The sequence below is a fragment of the Thalassophryne amazonica genome, chromosome 12, assembly GCF_902500255.1.
Source record: "Thalassophryne amazonica chromosome 12, fThaAma1.1, whole genome shotgun sequence".
NCBI lineage: Eukaryota > Metazoa > Chordata > Actinopteri > Batrachoidiformes > Batrachoididae > Thalassophryne > Thalassophryne amazonica.
This window is the reverse complement of record NC_047114.1, coordinates 21517270-21537194: the sequence shown is the minus strand read 5'-3', so window position 1 is coordinate 21537194 and position 19925 is coordinate 21517270. Positions and strand designations below refer to the sequence as shown.

At 46.3% G+C, this 19925-nt stretch overlaps 1 protein-coding gene across 1 annotated transcript; it reads left to right on the top strand.

Annotated features, from left to right (window-relative positions):
* Positions 1-2708: 2708 nt before the first annotated feature.
* Positions 2709-7310, top strand: LOC117521610 (zinc finger MYM-type protein 1-like). The gene is made up of 3 exons (XM_034182941.1): positions 2709-4191; positions 4289-4400; positions 5644-7310. Exons 1-3 carry the CDS (start codon positions 2804-2806, stop codon positions 6169-6171), a joined length of 2028 nt encoding a protein of 675 aa, XP_034038832.1. The 5' UTR covers positions 2709-2803; the 3' UTR covers positions 6172-7310.
* The last annotated feature ends 12615 nt before the right edge of the window (positions 7311-19925 follow it).

Genomic DNA, 19925 nt, shown 5'->3' with positions numbered 1-19925 from the left:
TGCACTGCAAGCTCCATAACCGTCTGTTTGTTTAGTTTGGTTTGCGAGATGCTGTAATTGCTCCCATATTTTCTCCAAGTGTTCTTGAACTCTTTCGGCAAATGGAACCGCTTCTGCCGCTGGGTCCATTTTGGAATGGCCATGAACTACTGTTATGTGTCGACGCGGGTTGAGGAGCGGACCTGCGTCTGATGGAACCCAGCGCTAAAACAACCAGAAAGCGGTTCCAATAACAAAACAATTTATTTTCCCCCTTCTGTGCAATACAAAGTGTACAAACATAAAAATGCGTCTGTCTGGCGGAGTGAAGGACGGCACGCTCTCCAGCGCCCAAAAGGATCGAAGCCCGGCGCTTCTGGACCCACGTTCACTGTCAACACCCCCCCGGTGGACACGACAAACCGACTCTCTGATGTGTGCTGACAGCATGTGTCCCTCACCCGTCCTCCTTCACAGGCACGATGTGTCAAACCCAGGCGCGGTCCTCAGCGTCTCACAAATGAACATCACAAGGTCAAGTTCCCGGCAATTCTGCTTGAATCACACATGGCTTAAATGCAGAACGCCATCTCATTATCTGCTTCAGCTGAAAGTCTTTAAGGTTGCACGTGAGCACCATCCACAGGTGCTGCACATCACGTTGATGAGGGTGAAGGACTCTTCTGCCAGCACCTTCTCCACAGACAATAAATCAGTTTGCATACCACCTGGAGAGCAAAGAAAAGAAAAGAACACCAAAATGTCCAGCCAAACCCCCCCCCCCCCCAACACACAACACCCTTCGCGGGAACGCGCATTTGAACCTCGTCGCCTTAAACTCACATTTAATAGCACAGATACACAATTTGCGCCAAAAATGTACACAAATCAATATGATTCTTATTCTATGTCACGTTCTCTCCAGATATGTGGGAGTGAAGAGAATATGTTCATATTTACGAGCACTAATTGTCTGCTTTTGTTTAGTCGGAACGAAGCGTCTGCTATTATCATATTTATTCTATGACGTTTCATCACACATGATGGTGTTTGTTTTAGTGTTTATTGCCTCCGCCAAGGAGGTTATGTTTTCGGTCGCGTTTGTTTGTCTGTCTGTCTGTTTTTCAGCAGGATAACTCAAAAAGTTTTGAACGGATTTTGATGAAATTTTGTGGAGTGGTTGGAAATGACAAGAAGAACAAGTGATTAAATTTTAGTGGTGATCCGGATCACGATCCGGATCCAGGAATTTTTTAAAGGATTCTTCACCATTGCGGGATAGGGGGAATTTTGACATTCAAGCTCCTAACTCCACAAAAACAAGGCAGAAAGGCTTGAAAAAAATTAGGGTGTAACATAGTCAAATGTTCTATCAAACAACAAAGTTTGGTGATGATCGGATCCAGATTCCGGATCTGGTGATCCAGAATATGCAAAAATATAGGGAAAATAGAAAATGTGTCAGTGTGAGGTGACAAATGAAGCTAGAGATGCACAATTAACACCAAACTGTAGCTGAATCTGTACTGATTGAGTAAGGTGTCATCAGATTTGATGTAGCTTCAAATGTTATGGAGTTAGATCCAGAAGAAAACCGCCATTACCGAAAAATCGTTTTTGGGTGATTCTTAGACTACAGGCACTTATTATGTCCTTTGATCATATTGTATGAAAAACAGAAAAAAGGGGAAATTTCATACTTTTATAGTTATCTTTACAATGAAAGTATGTTAAGAAATTTGTTCTAGTAGTCTATGATGACTCTTTCACCTTTTTTCAGAATCATTATATGCAAATATTGCTGTTTTGTGCTTGTCCCACACCCAGACTTTTGATCTTCAATGATAAAAATGAATGGTAAAGAAACGTTTTTTCTAATGTTTTAAAATATCTCTGAATAAAATATCAGTAAAATAATCAAAACATAATTGGGGTATTCAATGTCATACAACTGTTGTGATTTTTTTAAACAAAATGTAGTTGTCCCACCCTATTGCCATAATTTCCACCACAACACTGTAATGTCCCTTTAAACAGTTTGTATGAAAGATTGTTTGGGTAGTTTCTATGGAGATAAACAGTGACATCAGAGCACATGTATATAGCGCCAAATCACAACAAACAGTTGCCCCAAGGCGCTTTATATTGTAAGGCAATGGTGTGGTGGAAATTACATTTACAAGGCCAATAGTGCCCGTAGTTAAAGAATCACCCTTTTATACAATAACTTTTGAACTAATAAAGACATAAAAGTGATTCCAAGTTCTAGTGGTATGTTTTCATGGTCAAGGATGTCAAATATACAGGAAAGAAAAGTGTATGTATCATAGTTTTGGTTGTAACACTGAATTGTTGAATAGATCACTGTGCCAAGGAGGGAATCTCTGGCCTTGGCGGAGGTTTGCACTCTGTGAGTGGTTCTAGTATGTTAAAATGATTTTAATTTTATTCACTGTCTTCAGGACGCATAGGACACTCCCATTTTAATTGACAGCGAATTGCATTTTTTTAAGTGTTTCTTGTCCTCATGTGATTGGACAAGGAACGCTGTCAATCATATACACGTCGCTCACCGCAGCCGACGTCATAGACGCCCGATACAGAAGGTGGCAGCAACGCAACAATAAGGATGCCGGCTGCCTTTACACACGACGAAGACGCTCGTACGCGCCCTTTCTCTTACCCACCGATGTGAAAAATGTCAGCTACTATTCGATTCGCAGAAAACTCGGTTATTTCATTACAAAATAACCCGTTCTCAAGACGTTCACTGGAAGAGAAAAACAGGATAAAGGAGCTTGGACCTGACCGACCTGATTTACATATGCAGCAGCAGGCGAGTGATCGGGGGCGAGCTTACACCCGGGTATTCTCCCGCTCATACTATGCTAAGCGGAGCTGGCTAGCAGGCTGCTGTGTGAGTAACGCTTTTTATTGTTTCCCGTGTTTGCTGTTTCAAACTCTTGGCACCGATGCGTTGTGGACCACAGCAGGGGTTCGAGACCTCAAACACCTCTCTGAGAAATGCAAACGGCACGAGAGCAGCCGAAGCCATTTAGACAACTGTTTAAGGCTGACTTTTTTTGGACGGCACAGCATAACTGAACAGCTCAATGAAGGCTACAGGATTAGCATCAGGAGGCACAACAAAGAGGTGACCAAAAATCGACATATTCTGTCTAGAATAATAGACTGTCTTAAATTTTGTGGAGCCTTTGAGTTGGATTTACGAGGCCACGATGAGAGCGAGAGCTCAGACGACCCTGGGATTTTCCGTGGCTTGGCGGACCTCGTTGCCTCTCTTGATGGGGTGTTGAAAGAGCACCTGGAGAACGCCACAGTATTCAACGAGACCTCAAAAACGGTGCAGAATGAGCTGCTGGACTGTATGCTGTCTGTTGTGAAGGAGGAAATCATCAAAGAAGTCCAGAGCAGTGAGTTTTTATCCATTCAGGCAGATGAAACCATGGATATGGCCACTCAATCCCAACTTATGCTTGTACTGCGCTACATTGATCCAAGAAACAACCTGCAGGAAAGATTTTTTGAGTTCATCCCCATGCAGTCACCTACAGAAGAGTCCATCTCCACAGCACTGAAAGAGCGTCTTGCCACCATTCTTCCTGATGATCAGAAAAGTAAGCTCATTTGTCAGGCATATGACAGAGCCAGCGTGATGAGAGGTGCCACCGCAGCCATTCAGAAGAAGATACAAGACCTGTACCCCAACGCCCACTACATCCATTGTTACGCACATCAGCTCAACCTGATCATGCCACAAGCCACCTCTCACATATCCAAAGTTAGGATCTTCTTTTCTGACCTTTCTGGCTTTGCCAGCTTTTTTTCAAGATCCCCCAAGCGAACGGGGGTGCTTGATAAAACTGTAGCCCATAAGTTGCCAACATCAAGCCCTGTCAAGTGGAACTTTCACAGCTGTGCCATCAACACAGTGTTTGAGCACAGGGAGGACCTCATTCGCTGTTTTGAGACCATACGGGACTCCGGTGACTTTGACCCCAGAACTGTCAGAGAAGCAGGAGCCTTCGCCATGCTACTGGAGGATCCGGACTTCAAGTTCTTCCTGCAACTTTTTCATCGCATCATGCCACACGTGGACCTCCTTTATGCCAATCTTCAAAATAAAACTATTGATGCGGTCCATGTCAACAGCTGTATCCAGCAGTTTCAACAGGACATCCTACTGATCAGGTGATAATTATTATTATTCTTACGATGATGATGATGATTCACTTTCTGCCTTTATTATTAATCCTCTTAATTTTTGTAAATATTTTGTCATCTTCAGAAATTCTCTCCATTCGATGGTTGAGCTAAGCAGTGAGGAGAGCAGCAGCTGCCGTCCAACAAAGAGACATCGGGTGAGGAGTCCAGAAAACCATCAGAGGATCGCAGAAGAGGTGAGACGGTATTGAAAGAAATCAGTATTCTCAGGTTGACAGCCTCCATTTTTATTCTGAGGATAGGTTGGCTGGTGTGAGCCATCTGCCCTCTTGTGATGCGTGCTTGTAAAAAAAAAAAAAAATCCCCCCCCTTTTTGTTACTGTAAATCTATAAAACATGGATTGCAGTGGTTTACCTTTAAGTTTAAAGCATTTTAATTGTAAACAAGATATCTGTGCTTAGAATCTTTGATCCATTAGACATAGGACACTGTTCAGTTAACATTTTCAGTTTATTTCAATTTATTTTGTTTATATAGCGCCAAATCACAGCAAAGCTGCCTCAAGGCACTTCACACAAGTAAGGTGTAACCTTGCCAACCCCCAGAGCAAGCACACAGGAGATGATGGTAAAGAAAAACTCCTTCTGATGATATTGAGGAAGAAACCTCAAGCAGACCAGACTCAGAGGGGTGACCCACTGCTTAGGCCGTTCTAACAATTACAAGGCTTTTGCAAAGTTTTAACAAAAGATGCAGCATTTAATGACAAGTCCACGCAGGGGCCATCCAGCATTCCTCATGCCATCAGTGGGCCTGTTCCCACGGCAGAGTCAATTCCAAATGCAGACTGCAATGTGCTGCATCAGCTTCAGGCATGGTACCTCACGGTCCGTCTGGTACTCTGCGGGCTGCAGTTGTCGATCCCGCAATCCCACGAGACGTCATCAGTACCTCGGACAGAGAGAAAAGGAGCAGAATCAGTCGGCCAGATAAAAACTACACATAAGATATAATTCATCAGCATTAAATCAACAGGAAAGCAGAGAAAATAGTAAGGTGATAACCGACCACTAATCCTAAGCTTCACTAACAAGCCCCAAATTTAGATGAAGTTAAGGCAGAGACCTGTTCTGTTGCTAATAAAATGACTTTAAAAGGATAGGAATCCTAGTACCATACCATACCAGTATGCTAGCCATACGAGAGGGAGAATAAATGGCTTAAGTCTGGAGTTGAAAGTCTCTGCAGAATTGGACTGTTTTATTGCCGTAGGGAGATCATTCCACAAAACAGGTGCACGATATGAGAAAGCTCTGTGGCCCGCAGACTTTTTATTCACCCTCGGAACACAAAGTAGTACAATTAAAATGGTGAAACTGACAAAGTAAAGCTTTATTTTATGGGAGCAGGTTAAACTTTGGTTGCTTTGGTACTAAGAGGTGCTGTACTCTTTGCCTTTTTTTTTCCTCTTCCTGTAGGTCTGCGACACCATATTAGCACACACGAGGGAACAATTCTCCCTCACGAACCATCTCATCAGTGTCACTTTGCTGCAGGGAGACAGGTTCACACAGTACCACACCATGTTTCCGGAAGATGCCTTCAGCAGCACCTTGAAGGCCTACCCGATGCTCAACGGAAGCAAGCTGAAGACAGAGCTCAGTCTCATCTACAGCAAGGAGGAGTTCAAGGCCTGCTGTGGTGTTGTGGATCTCTTTGAATTGTTCATGGAAAACAATCTTGGAGAGGTCTTTTCAGAGACTGTTACACTCCTAAAGATCCTCATCACTACACCTATGACCACCACAGAAGTTGAGAGGTGTTTCTCCACCATGAAAATAATCAGAACGTTTCTCAGAAACACCATGAGCCAGGACAGGCTGAATGCACTGGCCATGCTGTCAATGGAAAAGGAACTGGTGATGGAGATGATGGACTTTAATCAGAGAGTCATTGAGAAATTTGCAGTCCAGAAAGAAAGGAGGGCAAAATTTTTGTTCAAATAGTGGCTCTGAATGGTGTTGAGCAATAAAGTAGGCTATATTGTGATTTTGATCTATCTTTAGTTTGTTCTTTTGTCGCTCACATATGAAGTGCTTTTTTATTTTGTTTTCTCCAAAGGTGCACCCCCTTAAAATTTTTAGCACCAGCCATCAAGGTATACATTTGTGACTTGGTTTGTATTAAGGCCTCATTAAAAAAAACAGCCCACATGCCGGAATCGGCCTGCATCAATTAATTTATTTATTTTGGCGTATTGCATTGACTGCGGTACAGCTGGTGCAAGAACTGGCATGTCCGCTAGGGGGCGGGTGTGCTTTGCCTGAAGACGTTCAAAGTTTACTGACCAGGGCCCTGTATTTACCACTTGACAATGGCGGTAGCTTGGGCGCTGTAAGTACAACGGTTGCAAGGTGAGTTTTTCCTCGGGGAATTGTAGCGCTGTGCTGACACATTCTATTCCATGTGCCTTCTGGCAAACTAGCTGAAATTTCAGATAGTCTTTTGAAGAAAATCCTCTCTTGCTGTATCAGAAAGCTTAAAAATTCAACATTTTTTTCTGATGTCGGATGATAAAGTTTTTTTTAATGGGGCCTAATTGATCTGGGGCCTGTTTCAGGAAGGGGGGGGGCAACAATCGCTTGCACTCTCTAGGTTGTGGTGGATGTTCTGAACAGGATCAAAACAATTTCACCTACAGTCACCCTTTACACGCCACAAACGCACAGTCTGTGAAAGGCTGAAAAGCATCGGGTTCAGAAACTAAATCCATAATACAACAGGGTGTAGCAGACAGTTAACACCACTGAATGCTGTGCACATGCAGTACACACGCAGAGGTCACTCGCTGGCGAGTGGTGACTATAGCTCGGCAATGGTTGCCACTAACATGCCACCCACATGCCTTCTGTGTGAGTGGTGCCAAAATCATGCAACCATAACCTCAGTCACTGAAACAGCAGCTCAAGTACCTTTTTATAATCTTATGACCCCCTCAACCTCTCTTTTGACATCCGTTAGCTCTGAATAAATTAATTGTAATTTGTTTTCTTTAAAAATATTTTTAGATTGCTGGTGCTTGCAGGTACAGATCTCGTGTCTGTGTCAAGGCACCCTCTGACCTCTGTATCCCACTTTTCTCATTTCAAATTGCTATTCTAATCCAATTACATGTGTTCCGCCAATCTGATTGGTTAATCGTGTGATTTTCGACCATAAAATATTGCGTAGACTGGCAAAATAGTCAACCGTTTCACATTTGATGTATTACTCTGCACCCTGGCTGCATAACTACGCAAATGTCAATAATGGCGCTGTCAGCTGAGGGTGACAGAAACGACGGTGTTGCTACGGTAATTACTTACAGAAAAATAAATTGTGGAAATGATGGAATTGGATTAGAATGGGAATAACCTCCTTGTGTCTGATTTGCAGACGTTAATGCTGTATTACGGTCACAAACATCTGTTGTACCGGCTCCACTAATGCGCTCCCATTTTTTGCTCATCTGCTATTGATGATTTCCTTGAATTTAACCTTAACAAATCTTGTACTTGGCCACTACCTTGGGGAACACTTAAATCATATCTTAGGGGGCAAATTATCTCTTACCCTGCATACTCCAGACTCAGTGAGATTCCATTGGCAATTTGTGCTATAGATCAGAGATGTGCTCTGAAGCCCCCTCCTGAATTACTTAAGCAGTCTTAATTTACAAGCTGAATTTGACCATATTGCTGCCAAGGATGTAGAGCGTTTGCTGTTACGAACTCGGTGCTCTTACTACAAGCATGGAACAAGTCCTTTGTTGGCTCGTCAACTAAAGCAGCAGGCTGCCTCACACCTGATACTCCAAATAAGAAATTCTTAAGTTCTTATCGCTGATCCCACTGAAATAAAAGCTGCTTTTAAAGCTTTTTATCCTGCATTACATTCTTCCGAATTCCCTAAAGATGCAGACAAAATGAAGAAGTTTCTCGGTGGTCTTAAGTATCCTGTCGTTCCTGATTTTACAGAGCAGCTGGATGTACCACATACAAATGGCATTCATTCAGACTATTTTCTGAAACGTACAGAGCAGGGTTGCCCTCTCTCACCCTTGCTTTTTGCTATTGAACCTTTGGCTATCGCTTTGCTATCCTTGCCTTTGTTTCAAGGTATTTCGCGCAATGGCTTAGAATATAAAGTATCGCTGTATGCAGATGAACTCTTGTTATACATTTCCAATCCTATAGCTTGTACTCCTACCATTTTGAAAATTTTGGAGGATTTTGGTTGTTTTTCTGGTTATAAATTAAATTTAGGGAAAAGTGAATACTTTCCAGTTAATGAATTTGCATTGAAGCTTGACCAGTCTTTATTCCCGTTCCAGTTAAATAACACTGGATTTAAATATGTGGGTATTACTGTGATGTGTTCATTTTCATTTGTTTTTAGACAGTGTAACCCCCCCCCCCCCATTTATAGCCAAGATTAAATCCAATGTGAAACAATGGAGTAGTCTTCCACTTTCTTTAATTGGTAGAATTAATGCCAGTAAAATTAATATTTTGCCCAAATTACTTTTTCTGTTCCAATCCCACTTTTTTTTTTTTTTTTTTTTTTTTTACCAAAATATTTCTTTGTCTCTAGATAAGTCCATTTGTTTTATTAAATGGGGTGGAAAATTTCCAAAGGTTTGTAAATGTTTGTTACAGCAATGTAAATTGACTGGTGGTCTTGCTCTTCTGAATTTTCTGTATTATTATTGGGCTGCACATGTTCAAAAACATTGTTTTTTGGTCGGATCACCTAATACATCTCAGTCTAAACTGGAACAGCTTTCCTGCAAGGCGTCCCCGATTCTGGCCTTACTTTATTCATGTTCGCCTGTCGAAATCTCTCAATTCACTGATAATCCTGTAGTGTTGAGTACTTTTAAGATTTGATATCAGTTTAGATGTCATTTAAAATTTGAGGCTATCTCTCTTAGCGCGAATTAAGGGCAATCATTTATTTCCTCCATTTTTGGACACAGCCTTTTCCCTGTGGTATGATACAGGATTTAAAAGTTTGATTTATTTGTTGAGGGAATTTTTGATTCCTTTCCCAACTTGTCCATTACTTATGGACTTCCTGTAACACATTTATTTCAGAATTTTCAAAATCGTAGCTTTATTTCTAAGGCTTTTGTAACTTTTCCATTGATACCCCTAAACAGTCTTGGGAAGCTTGGCTTTCCCTTAATCCACATGAAAAAGGATCTATTTCAAGGTCTTATAATTATATCTTAGCCCTTTTTTTTTTCTAGATCAAGACTTTCTGAGATAGAAGACAAGTGTGATAGATGTCATGGCTGCACTTGCCATTTAAGTCATGTTTTTCATTTGTCCTAACCTGCATAATTTTTGGGTTAGTTTCTTTGGTATTATGTCAAAAGTTACTATAATCACTCTTCAGCCATAACCATATTTAGGATCCCTGATACTTCTGTTTCATTAACCCCCATACAGAAGGATATTGTAGCCTTTATATCATTGTTAGAGAGACGGACCAGCCTCACTGGAAATTAATGAACTGTCCCTCAGTCACACAATGGTGAAAAGAAACCATGTTTTTTATAACATTGAAGAAAATGAAATATACATTGAGAGGCTCTACTGGGAAGTTTTCTGTTGGAGTTATTCTGTAGATACACTGTTTTATTTTATCATGCATGTTTTGTGTTCTCTGCTCTGATAAGGTGTATTGTACTGATGTGATGGGTGAAGGTTACTTAAGATATGTGACATGACGTGTTTCTGCAAGTTGTGGTATCTCTGTGTGCACGCTAAGCTCTTTTTAGGACATGTGAAGATGACTCATGCAGGACGCAGCCGAAGCTGAGCAGTAAGATAAAGAATAGAGAATTGAATGTTCCAACCACAGTGTGATTGTGATACATCAGTCCTTTTGTCAGAAGAAGTGTGATTAATCGTTAGATGTCTTAAACACATCTTAACCGAGCCCAAGATTAAAAAGGTTCTGAACATCCTGAATGTATTGTGCAATCAGCAGTTCTGGGGCAACAGCTCACGCGCTATCACTCTTCCCCTCAGGAGCTGTACCGCCCATGTATGTAGGGAAGTCCTAAATAAAAAGAGCGGGAGCGCAGGCCAGACTTTAGTGTAGCTTTGGTGTACAGCCTGACTGCACTCCTTGCGAGCTTAAATTGAATTCTATCTCACTTGTTTTATTGCCTGGTTGTCTCTTCCTCTTATCAAAGGTACAGTATTCTAAACCCGACATTTTCCATAAATGGCAAACTTTTAGGTTTTACTTTACAAAACTACAGTTGTTCCCAGTTGGCCTCTACTGGTGGTTGGCTCTCACTGCGGTATTGTATCACTTCCTGTTCCGGAGCACAGCGGTGTTTTTCTGTATCTGTTAGCTGTTTAATCTGCGCAGTTAGATTGACCTAGTTATCTAGATATTAGATTTGTTTCCCAGTGTAATCTTTACGTGCCTTAACTAAAGCACTCCTTCTGCTGAATCACCTCTAAATTATTTACACATTATTCACTTTGCGTGTTTTTAGGAATCCGCTAGCTTAGCGTAGCTACTAGCTCTTAGCCGATTTAGCATGGCGGCTTCTGTCTCTCCCGCACTTTTCTGCTCTGGGTGTGAAATGTTTAGTTATTCCTCGGCCTCCTTTAGCAGTAACGGTACTTGTAATAAGTGTAGCTTATTCGTAGCTTTGGAGGCCAGGCTGGGCGAATTGGAGACTCGGCTCCGCACCGTGGAAAATTCTACAGCTAGCCAGGCCCCTGTAGTCGGTGCGGACCAAGGTAGCTTAGCCGCCGTTAGTTACCCCCTGGCAAGTCCCGAGCAGCCGGGAAAGCAGGCCGACTGGGTGACTGTGAGGAGGAAGCGTAGCCCTAAACAGAAGCCCCGTGTACACCGCCAACCCGTTCACATCTCTAACCGTTTTTCCCCACTCGACAACACACCCGCCGAGGATCAAACTCTGGTTATTGGCGACTCTGTTTTGCGAAATGTGAAGTTAGCGACACCAGCAACCATAGTCAATTGTCTTCCGGGGGCCAGAGCAGGCGACATTGAAGGAAATTTGAAACTGCTGGCTAAGGCTAAGCGTAAATTTGGTAAGATTGTAATTCACGTCGGCAGTAATGACACCCGGTTACGCCAATCGGAGGTCACTAAAATTAACATTAAATCGGTGTGTAACTTTGCAAAAACAATGTCGGACTCTGTAGTTTTCTCTGGGCCCCTCCCCAATCGGACCGGGAGTGACATGTTTAGCCGCATGTTCTCCTTGAATTGCTGGCTGTCTGAGTGGTGTCCAAAAAATGAGGTGGGCTTCATAGATAATTGGCAAAGCTTCTGGGGAAAACCTGGTCTTGTTAGGAGAGACGGCATCCATCCCACTTTGGATGGAGCAGCTCTCATTTCTAGAAATCTGGCCAATTTTCTTGAATCCTCCAAACCGTGACTATCCAGGGTTGGGACCAGGAAGCAGAGTTGTAGTCTTACACACCTCTCTGCAGCTTCTCTCCCCCTGCCAACCCCTCATTACCCCATCCCCGTAGAGACGGTGCCTGCTCCCAGACTACCAATAATCAGCAAAAATCTATTTAAGCATAAAAATTCAAAAAGAAAAAAATAATATAGCACCTTCAACTGCACCACAGACTAAAACAGTTAAATGTGGTCTATTAAACATTAGGTCTCTCTCTTCTAAGTCCCTGTTGGTAAATGATATAATAATTGATCAACATATTGATTTATTCTGCCTTACAGAAACCTGGTTACAGCAGGATGAATATGTTAGTTTAAATGAGTCAACACCCCCGAGTCACACTAACTGTCAGAATGCTCGTAGCACGGGCCGGGGCGGAGGATTAGCAGCAATCTTCCATTCCAGCTTATTAATTAATCAAAAACCCAGACAGAGCTTTAATTCATTTGAAAGTTTGACTCTTAGTCTTGTCCATCCAAATTGGAAGTCCCAAAAACCAGTTTTATTTGTTGTTATCTATCATCCACCTGGTCGTTACTGTGAGTTTCTCTGTGAATTTTCAGACCTTTTGTCTGACTTAGTGCTTAGCTCAGATAAGATAATTATAGTGGGCGATTTTAACATCCACATAGATGCTGAGAATGACAGCCTCAACACTGCATAATAATCTATTATTAGACTCAATTGGCTTTGCTCAAAATGTAAATGAGTCCACCCACCACTTTAACCATACTTTAGATCTTGTTTTGACTTATGGTATGGAAATTGAAGACTTAACAGTATTCCCTGAAAACCCCCTTCTGTCTGATCATTTCTTAATAACATTTACATTTACTTTAATGGACTACCCAGGAGTGAGGAATAAGTTTCATTACAGTAGAAGTCTTTTGGAAAGCGCTGTAACTAGGTTTAAGGCTGTGATTCCTTCTTTGTTATGTTCTCCAATGCCATATACCAACACAGTGCAGAGTAGCTACCTAAACTCCGTGAGTGAGATAGATTATCTCGTCAATAGTTTTACATCCTCATTGAGCACAACTTTGGATGCTGTAGTGCCTCTGAAAAAGAGAGCCTTAAATCAGAAGTGCCTGACTCCGTGGTATAACTCACAAACTCGCAGCTTAAAGCAGATAACCCGTAAGTTGGAGAGGAAATGGCATCTCACTAATTTAGAAGATCCCCACTTAGCCTGGAAAAAGAGTCTGTTGCTCTATAAAAAAGCCCTCCGTAAAGCTAGGACATCTTACTACTCATCACTAATTGAAGAAAAAAAAGAACAACCCCAGGTTTCTTTTCAGCACTGTAGCCAGGCTGACAAAGAATCAGAGCACTATTGAGCCGAGTATTCCTTTAACTTTAACTAGTAATGACTTCATGACTTTCTTTGCTAATAAAATTTTAACTATTAGAGAAAAAATTACTCATAACCATCCCAAAGACATATCGTTATCTTTGGCTGCTTTCAGTAATGCTGGTATTTGGTTAGACTCTTTCTCTCCGATTGTTCTGTCTGAGTTATTTTCATTAGTTACTTCCTCCAAACCATCAACATGTCTATTAGACCCCATTCCTACCAGGCTGCTCAAGGAAGCCCTACCATTAATTAATGCTTCGATCTTAAATATGATCAATCTGTCTTTATTAGTTGGCTATGTACCACAGGCTTTTAAGGTGGCAGTAATTAAACCATTACTTAAAAAGCCATCACTTGACCCAGCTATCTTAGCTAATTATAGGCCAATCTCCAACCTTCCTTTTCTCTCAAAAATTCTTGAAAGGGTAGTTGGAAAACAGCTAACTGATCATCTGCAGAGGAATGGTCTATTTGAAGAGTTTCAGTCAGGTTTTAGAATTCATCATAGTACAGAAACAGCATTAGTGAAGGTTACAAATGATCTTCTTATGGCCTCAGACAGTGGACTCATCTCTGTGCTTGTGTTGTGAAAGTGTCGTGACACGTACCCACAACAGGGGGCGTTAATGAACGGACAATGGATAAGCCAAAAGTAACAGTTTAATGTTGTGAAGCGCACAACGACGTACAGACAATAACAATATGGTGACTGTCAATCATACACCAGGTGACGTGTGGGCAGGCTCGACGATAGAAGACGCCTGGCGAGAGAAGAGCCGGATCCCACACAGCTTCCACCACCAACGGAGCTGAAGAACACCGGAGCCGCCAAGCGCTGCGCCCCAGGTGGCCGTTGTCTTCAGCAGTCAGACCCGGTACTGCTGGCAGAGAACAGAGACAGTCCTGATGAGTGTGAGTTCGCACACTCAGTAATCCCACAGTCTGTATACAATTGGGAGGGAGAACCTCCACCTCCAATCACACACTCGTGCAGCTCCTGTCTAACCACTTATCTGGTTGGGGTGTGAAGCGAAGCTGTCGCTGATCACACCAAACGCCAATCCCACAGATAAGGACACACCACAGGAAAACAGCTGCAAAGAAGTTCAGACTATTAGTCAGTGTTAAGTACAGCAGAGAAGTTACCTGAATGGTAGCTGATTTCTCGGCGGGGAGGTGGAGTTGCAGTCCGGCCTTTATGGTGGTGGTGATGAGTAGTGGATGAGTGACAGCTGGTATGGATGATGAGTGACAGCTGTCACTCCTGGTTGCTCCGACGCCCTCTCGTGCTTGAAGCCCGCACTTCAAGCAGGGCACCATCTTGTGGTGGTGGGCCAGCAGTACCTCCTCTTCAGCGGCCCACACAACAGGACACCCCCCTCAACGGGCGCCTCCTGGCGCCCGACCAGGCTTGTCCGGGTGACGGGTGTAGAAGTCGGCCAGGAGGGCCGGGTCCAGGATGAAGCTCCTCTTCACCCAGGAGCGCTCTTCGGGGCCGTAGCCCTCCCAGTCCCCCAGATACTGGAACCCCCGGCCCTTTTGACGGACGTCCAGGAGCCGGCGTACCGTCCACGCGGGCTCCCCGTCAATGATCCGGGCAGGAGGCGGCGCTGGTCCCGGGGCACACAGTGGTGAGGTATGGCAGGGCTTGAGTCTTGACACATGAAACACGGGGTGTATCCGCAGTGAAGCTGAAGCTGCCAGCTTCACTGCGGCCGGACTGAGGACTTTGAGGGTGGGAAAAGGTCCGATGTACCTGTCCTTGAGTTTGTGGGATTCCACCTGCAGGGGGATGTCCTTAGTGGATAGCCAGACCTCCTGCCCGGGCTGGTATGCAGGGGCCGGGCAACGCCGGTGGTCTGCATGGGCCTTAGCCCTCATCCGGGCTCTGAGCAGGGCAGAGCGGGCGGTACGCCACACCCGATGGCACTTCCTCAGATGAGCCTGGACCGAGGGCACCCCGACCTCTCCCTCCACCAGTGGAAACAATGGGGGCTGGTACCCCAAACACACCTCAAACGGGGAGAGGCCGGTGGCAGATGAGACTTGGCTATTATGAGCGTACTCGATCCAGGCCAGATGGTCACTCCAGGCCGTCGGGTGCGTGGAGGTCACGCAGCGGAGGGCCTGCTCCAGTTCCTGGTTCGTCCGCTCTGCCTGCCCGTTCGTCTGGGGGTGGTACCCAGACGAGAGACTGACGGTGGCCCCCAGTTCCCTGCAGAAACTCCTCCAGATCTGGGAGGAGAACTGAGGACCACGATCCGAGACAATGTCTGATGGAATCCCATGCAGATGCACGACGTGGTGGACCAGGAGGTCTGCAGTCTCCTGGGCCGTCGGGAGCTTCGGTAGGGCCAGGAAGTGGGCCGCCTTGGAGAACCAGTCCACTATCGTTAAGATGGTGGTGTTGCCCTGGGACGGCGGGAGGCCCGTGACAAAGTCCAGGCCAATATGAGACCAGGGGCCATGAGGCACGGGCAGAGGCTGGAGGAGGCCTTGGGCCTTGTGGTGGTCGGCTTTGCCCCTGGCACAGGTGGTGCAGGCCTGGACATACTCCCGGACGTCGGCTTCCATAGACGCCCACCAGAAGCGCTGCCGGACCTCTGCCACGATCCTTCGCACCCCTGGATGACAGGAGAGCTTGGAACCGTGACAGAAGTCAAGGACCGCAGCCCTGGCCTCTGGTGGGACATACAACTTGTCCTTCGGACCTGTCCCCGGGTCCGGGCTCCGTTTTAGGGCCTCCCGGACGGTCTTCTCCACGTCCCAGGTAAGGGTGGCCACGACAGTGGACTCGGGGATGATGGTGTCAGGGGGGTCTGACGGCTCGGTCTTGAGCTCCTCTTCATGCACCCGGGACAGGGCATCAGATCGTTGTTTTTTTTGTCCCGGGGTGGTAGGTGATCCGGAAGTCAAAACGCCCGAAGAACAGCAACCAGCGGGCTTGCCTGGGGTTCAGACGCTTCGCGCTCCGGATGTACTCCAGGTTCCGATGGTCCGTGAAAACCGTAAATGGTACCGATGCTCCCTCCAACAGGTGTCTCCACTCCTCAAGAGCCTCCTTCACTGCAAGAAGTTCCCGATTGCCAACGTCATAGTTCTGGTCAGCTGGGGTCAACCTGTGGGAAAAGTAGGCACATGGATGGAGAACCTTGTCGGACTCCCCGCTCTGGGATAGCACGGCTCCTATCCCTGAGTCAGAGGCGTCCACTTCAACTATGAACTGGCGCTTGGGATCGGGTTGCACCAGAACTGGTGCAGTCGAGAACCGGCGTTTCAACTCCCTAAACGCGGCTTCGCACCGATCCGACCAGGTGAAGGGGACTTTTGTGGAGGTCAGGGCTGTCAGGGGGCTAACTACCTGACTGTAGCCCTTGATGAACCTCCGGTAGAAATTTGCAAAACCGAGGAACTGTTGTAGTTTCCTACGGTTCGTTGGTTGGGGCCAATCTCTCACCGCCGCAACCTTGGCCGGATCAGGGGCGACGGAGTTGGAGGAGATTATGAACCCCAGGAAAGACAAAGAAGTGCGGTGGAACTCACACTTCTTGCCCTTCACAAACAGCCGGTTCTCCAACAACCGCTGTAGGACCTGACGTACATGCTTGACATGGGTCTCAGCGGAGAAAAGATGAGTATATCGTCTCGATATACGAAGACAAACCGATGCAGGAAGTCCCGCAAGACGTCATTAACCAATGCTTGGAACGTCGCGGGGGCATTGGTGAGGCCGAACGGCATGACCAGGTACTCAAAGTGACCTAACGGGGTGTTAAATGCCGTCTTCCACTTGTCTCCCTCCCGGATCCAAACCAGGTGATAAGCATTCCTAAGATCCAATTTCGTGAAAATTTGGGCTCCATGCAGGGGCGTGAACACTGAATCCAACAGAGGTAACGGGTATCGGTTGCGAACCGTGATCTCGTTCAGCCCTCTGTAATCAATGCATGGACCCGGCAGCTAACGAGTCCCGGATGTAGGTCTCCATTGATTCGCGTTCCGGACGTGAGAGGTTGTACAGCCTGCTGGTCGGGTACTCAGCGCCCGGTATCAAATCAATGGCACAATCGTACGGACGGTGCGGGGGCAGCGTGAGTGCCAGATCCTTGCTGAAGACGTCAGCAAGGTCATGGTACTCGGCTGGCACCGCCGCCAGATTGGGGGGGACTAAAACCTCCTCCTTAGCTGTCACACCGGGTGGAACCGAGGATCCTAAACACTCCCGGTGGCAGGTTTCGCTCCACTGAACCACAACCCCAGACGACCAATCAATCCGGGGATTGTGTTTTAACACCCATGGAAAACCCAAAATCACTCGGGAGGTAGAAAGTGTTACATAAAACACAATCTCCTCCCTGTGATTCCCAGACACCACCAATGTCACTGGCTGTGTCTGGTGTGTGATTAGTGGAAGAAGGGTGCCATCTAGTGCCCGCACCGACAATGGTGACGGTAAGGCCACTAGAGGGAGCCCAACCTCCTTTGCCCATCTGCTATCCAGCAGATTCCCCTCCGACCCCGTGTCCACCAGTGCTGGGGCGTGAAGGGTTAAATCCCCACTCAGGATCGTGACTGGGATACGTGCAGATCGTCGGGGTCTCCCCACGTGGGTGTTGTGACCCACCCTTAGCCTAGTCTCTAAGGACGAGTGCTGCTGTTTTGACCGTTTGGGGCATTCTCTCTGTGTGTGCTCGGTAGAGCTGCAGAGAAAACACTCTCCACGGATCAGCCTCCTTTGTCTCTGATCTGATTGCTTTTTGGCCCTGCTTGTTTCCCTAGCAACGTCAGCAGGGGGAGCTGTCGTCACGTGGAGAGCCCTGGCAGTGGAGCGTGGGGAAGTCGGCTCCCTTTTGGACCCGGGAGGAAGAGGGACGGCTTGTGCCTGACCACGCCCTTCGTCTCGCTCCCGTCGGTGTTCTGTTAATCGGTTGTCTAACCGTATAACCAGGTCGATAAGCCCATCTAAATCCCGCGGCTCGTCCTTCGCCACCAGGTGCTCCTTAAGGACCAGAGACAGTCCGTTTACAAAGGCGGCACGGAGCGCAACAGCATTCCAGCCGGCTCACGCTGCCGCGATGTGGAAGTCGACTGCATACTTCGCTGCGCTCCGACACCCCTGCCGTATCGACAGCAGCATACTTGAAGCGGTCTCGCCTCTATGAGGGTGGTGGAACACCTGTCGGAACTCACTCACAAACTCAGTATAAACCGTTAGGAGCCGTGAATTCTGCTCCCAGAGCGCAGTAGCCCAGGCGCGTGCCTCTCCTCGAAGCAAATTTATAACGTAAGCCACCCGGCTAGCGTCTGACGCGTACATGACGGGACGCTGTGAAAAAACGAGCGAGCACTGCATCAAGAAGTCCGCGCACGTCTCCACACAGCCTCCATACGGCTCCGGAGGGCTTATGTATGCTTCAGGGGAAGGTGGGGGGGTTCGTTGAACGACCAGTGGAATGTCTGTTTCTGGCACACGGTCAGCAGGAGGAGGTGCTGCAGCAGCGCCCTGAGCATGCGCTTCCACCTGGGCAGTGAGAGCCTCCATCCTACGATTGAGAACAATGCTCTGTTCGGTAACTAAGTCCAACCGAGCGGTAAAGGCGGTTAAGATGTGCTGCAGCTCACCCAACACGCCTCCTGCTGGCGCCTGTGCACCTCACTCTTCCATTGGCTGTTCAAGCGATGGTTGACGCCCCTCGGGATCCATGACGCTGGCCGAGAAATCCTCTTGTGAAAGTGTCGTGACACGGACCCACAACAGGGGGCGTTAATGAACGGACAATGGATAAGCCAAAAGTAACAATTTAATGTTGTGAAGCGCACAACGACGTACAGACAATAACAATATGGTGACTGTCAATCATACACCAGGTGACGTGTGGGCAGGCTCGACGATAGAAGACGCCTGGCGAGAGAAGAGCCGGATCCCACACAGCTTCCACCACCAACGGAGCTGAAGAACACCGGAGCTGCCAAGCCCTGCGCCCCAGGTGGCCGCTGTCTTCAGCAGTCAGACCCGGTACTGCTGGCAGAGAACAGAGACAGTCCTGATGAGTGTGAGTTCGCACACTCACTAATCCCACAGTCTGTATACAATTGGGAGGGAGAACCTCCACCTCCAATCACACACTCGTGCAGCTCCTGTCTAACCACTTATCTGGTTGGGGTGTGAAGCCAAGCCGTCGCTGATCACACCAAACGCCAATCCCACAGATAAGGACACACCACAGGAAAACGGCTGCAAAGAAGTTCAGACTATTAGTCAGTGTTAAGTACAGCAGAGAAGTTACCTGAATGGTAGCTGATTTCTCGGCGGGGAGGTGGAGTTGCAGTCCGGCCTTTATGGTGGTGGTGATGAGTAGTGGATGAGTGACAGCTGGTACAGATGATGAGTGACAGCTGTCACTCCTGGTCGCTCCGACGCCCTCTCGTGCTTGAAGCCCGCACTTCAAGCAGGGCGCCATCTTGTGGTGGTGGGCCAGCAGTACCTCCTCTTCAGCGGCCCACACAACAGCTTGTCCTGTTAGACCTCAGTGCTGCTTTTGATACTGTTGACCATAAAATTTTATTACAGAGATTAGAGCATGCCATCGGTATTAAAGGCACTGCGCTGCGGTGGTTTGAATCATATTTATCTAATAGATTACAATTTGTTCATGTAAATGGGGAGTCTTCTTCACAGACTAAGGTTAATTATGGAGTTCCACAAGGTTCTGTGCTAGGACCAATTTTATTCACTGCTTCCTTTAGGCAGTATTATTTGAAAGCATTGCTTAAATTTTCATTGTTACACAGATGATACCCAGCTTTATCTATCCATGAAGCCAGAGGACACACACCAATTAGTTAAACTGCAGGAATGTCTTACAGACATAAAGACATGGATGACCTCTAATTTCCTGCTTTTAAAT

Coding starts and splice junctions, on each gene's coding strand:
- LOC117521610 (XM_034182941.1), top strand. CDS start 2,804: ATGCAGCAGCAGGCGAGTGATCGGGGGCGAGCTTACACCCGGGTATTC. Junction 4,192..4,288: donor CAGGACATCCTACTGATCAG/GTGATAATTATT, acceptor TGTCATCTTCAG/AAATTCTCTCCATTCGATGG. Junction 4,401..5,643: donor ATCAGAGGATCGCAGAAGAG/GTGAGACGGTAT, acceptor CTCTTCCTGTAG/GTCTGCGACACCATATTAGC.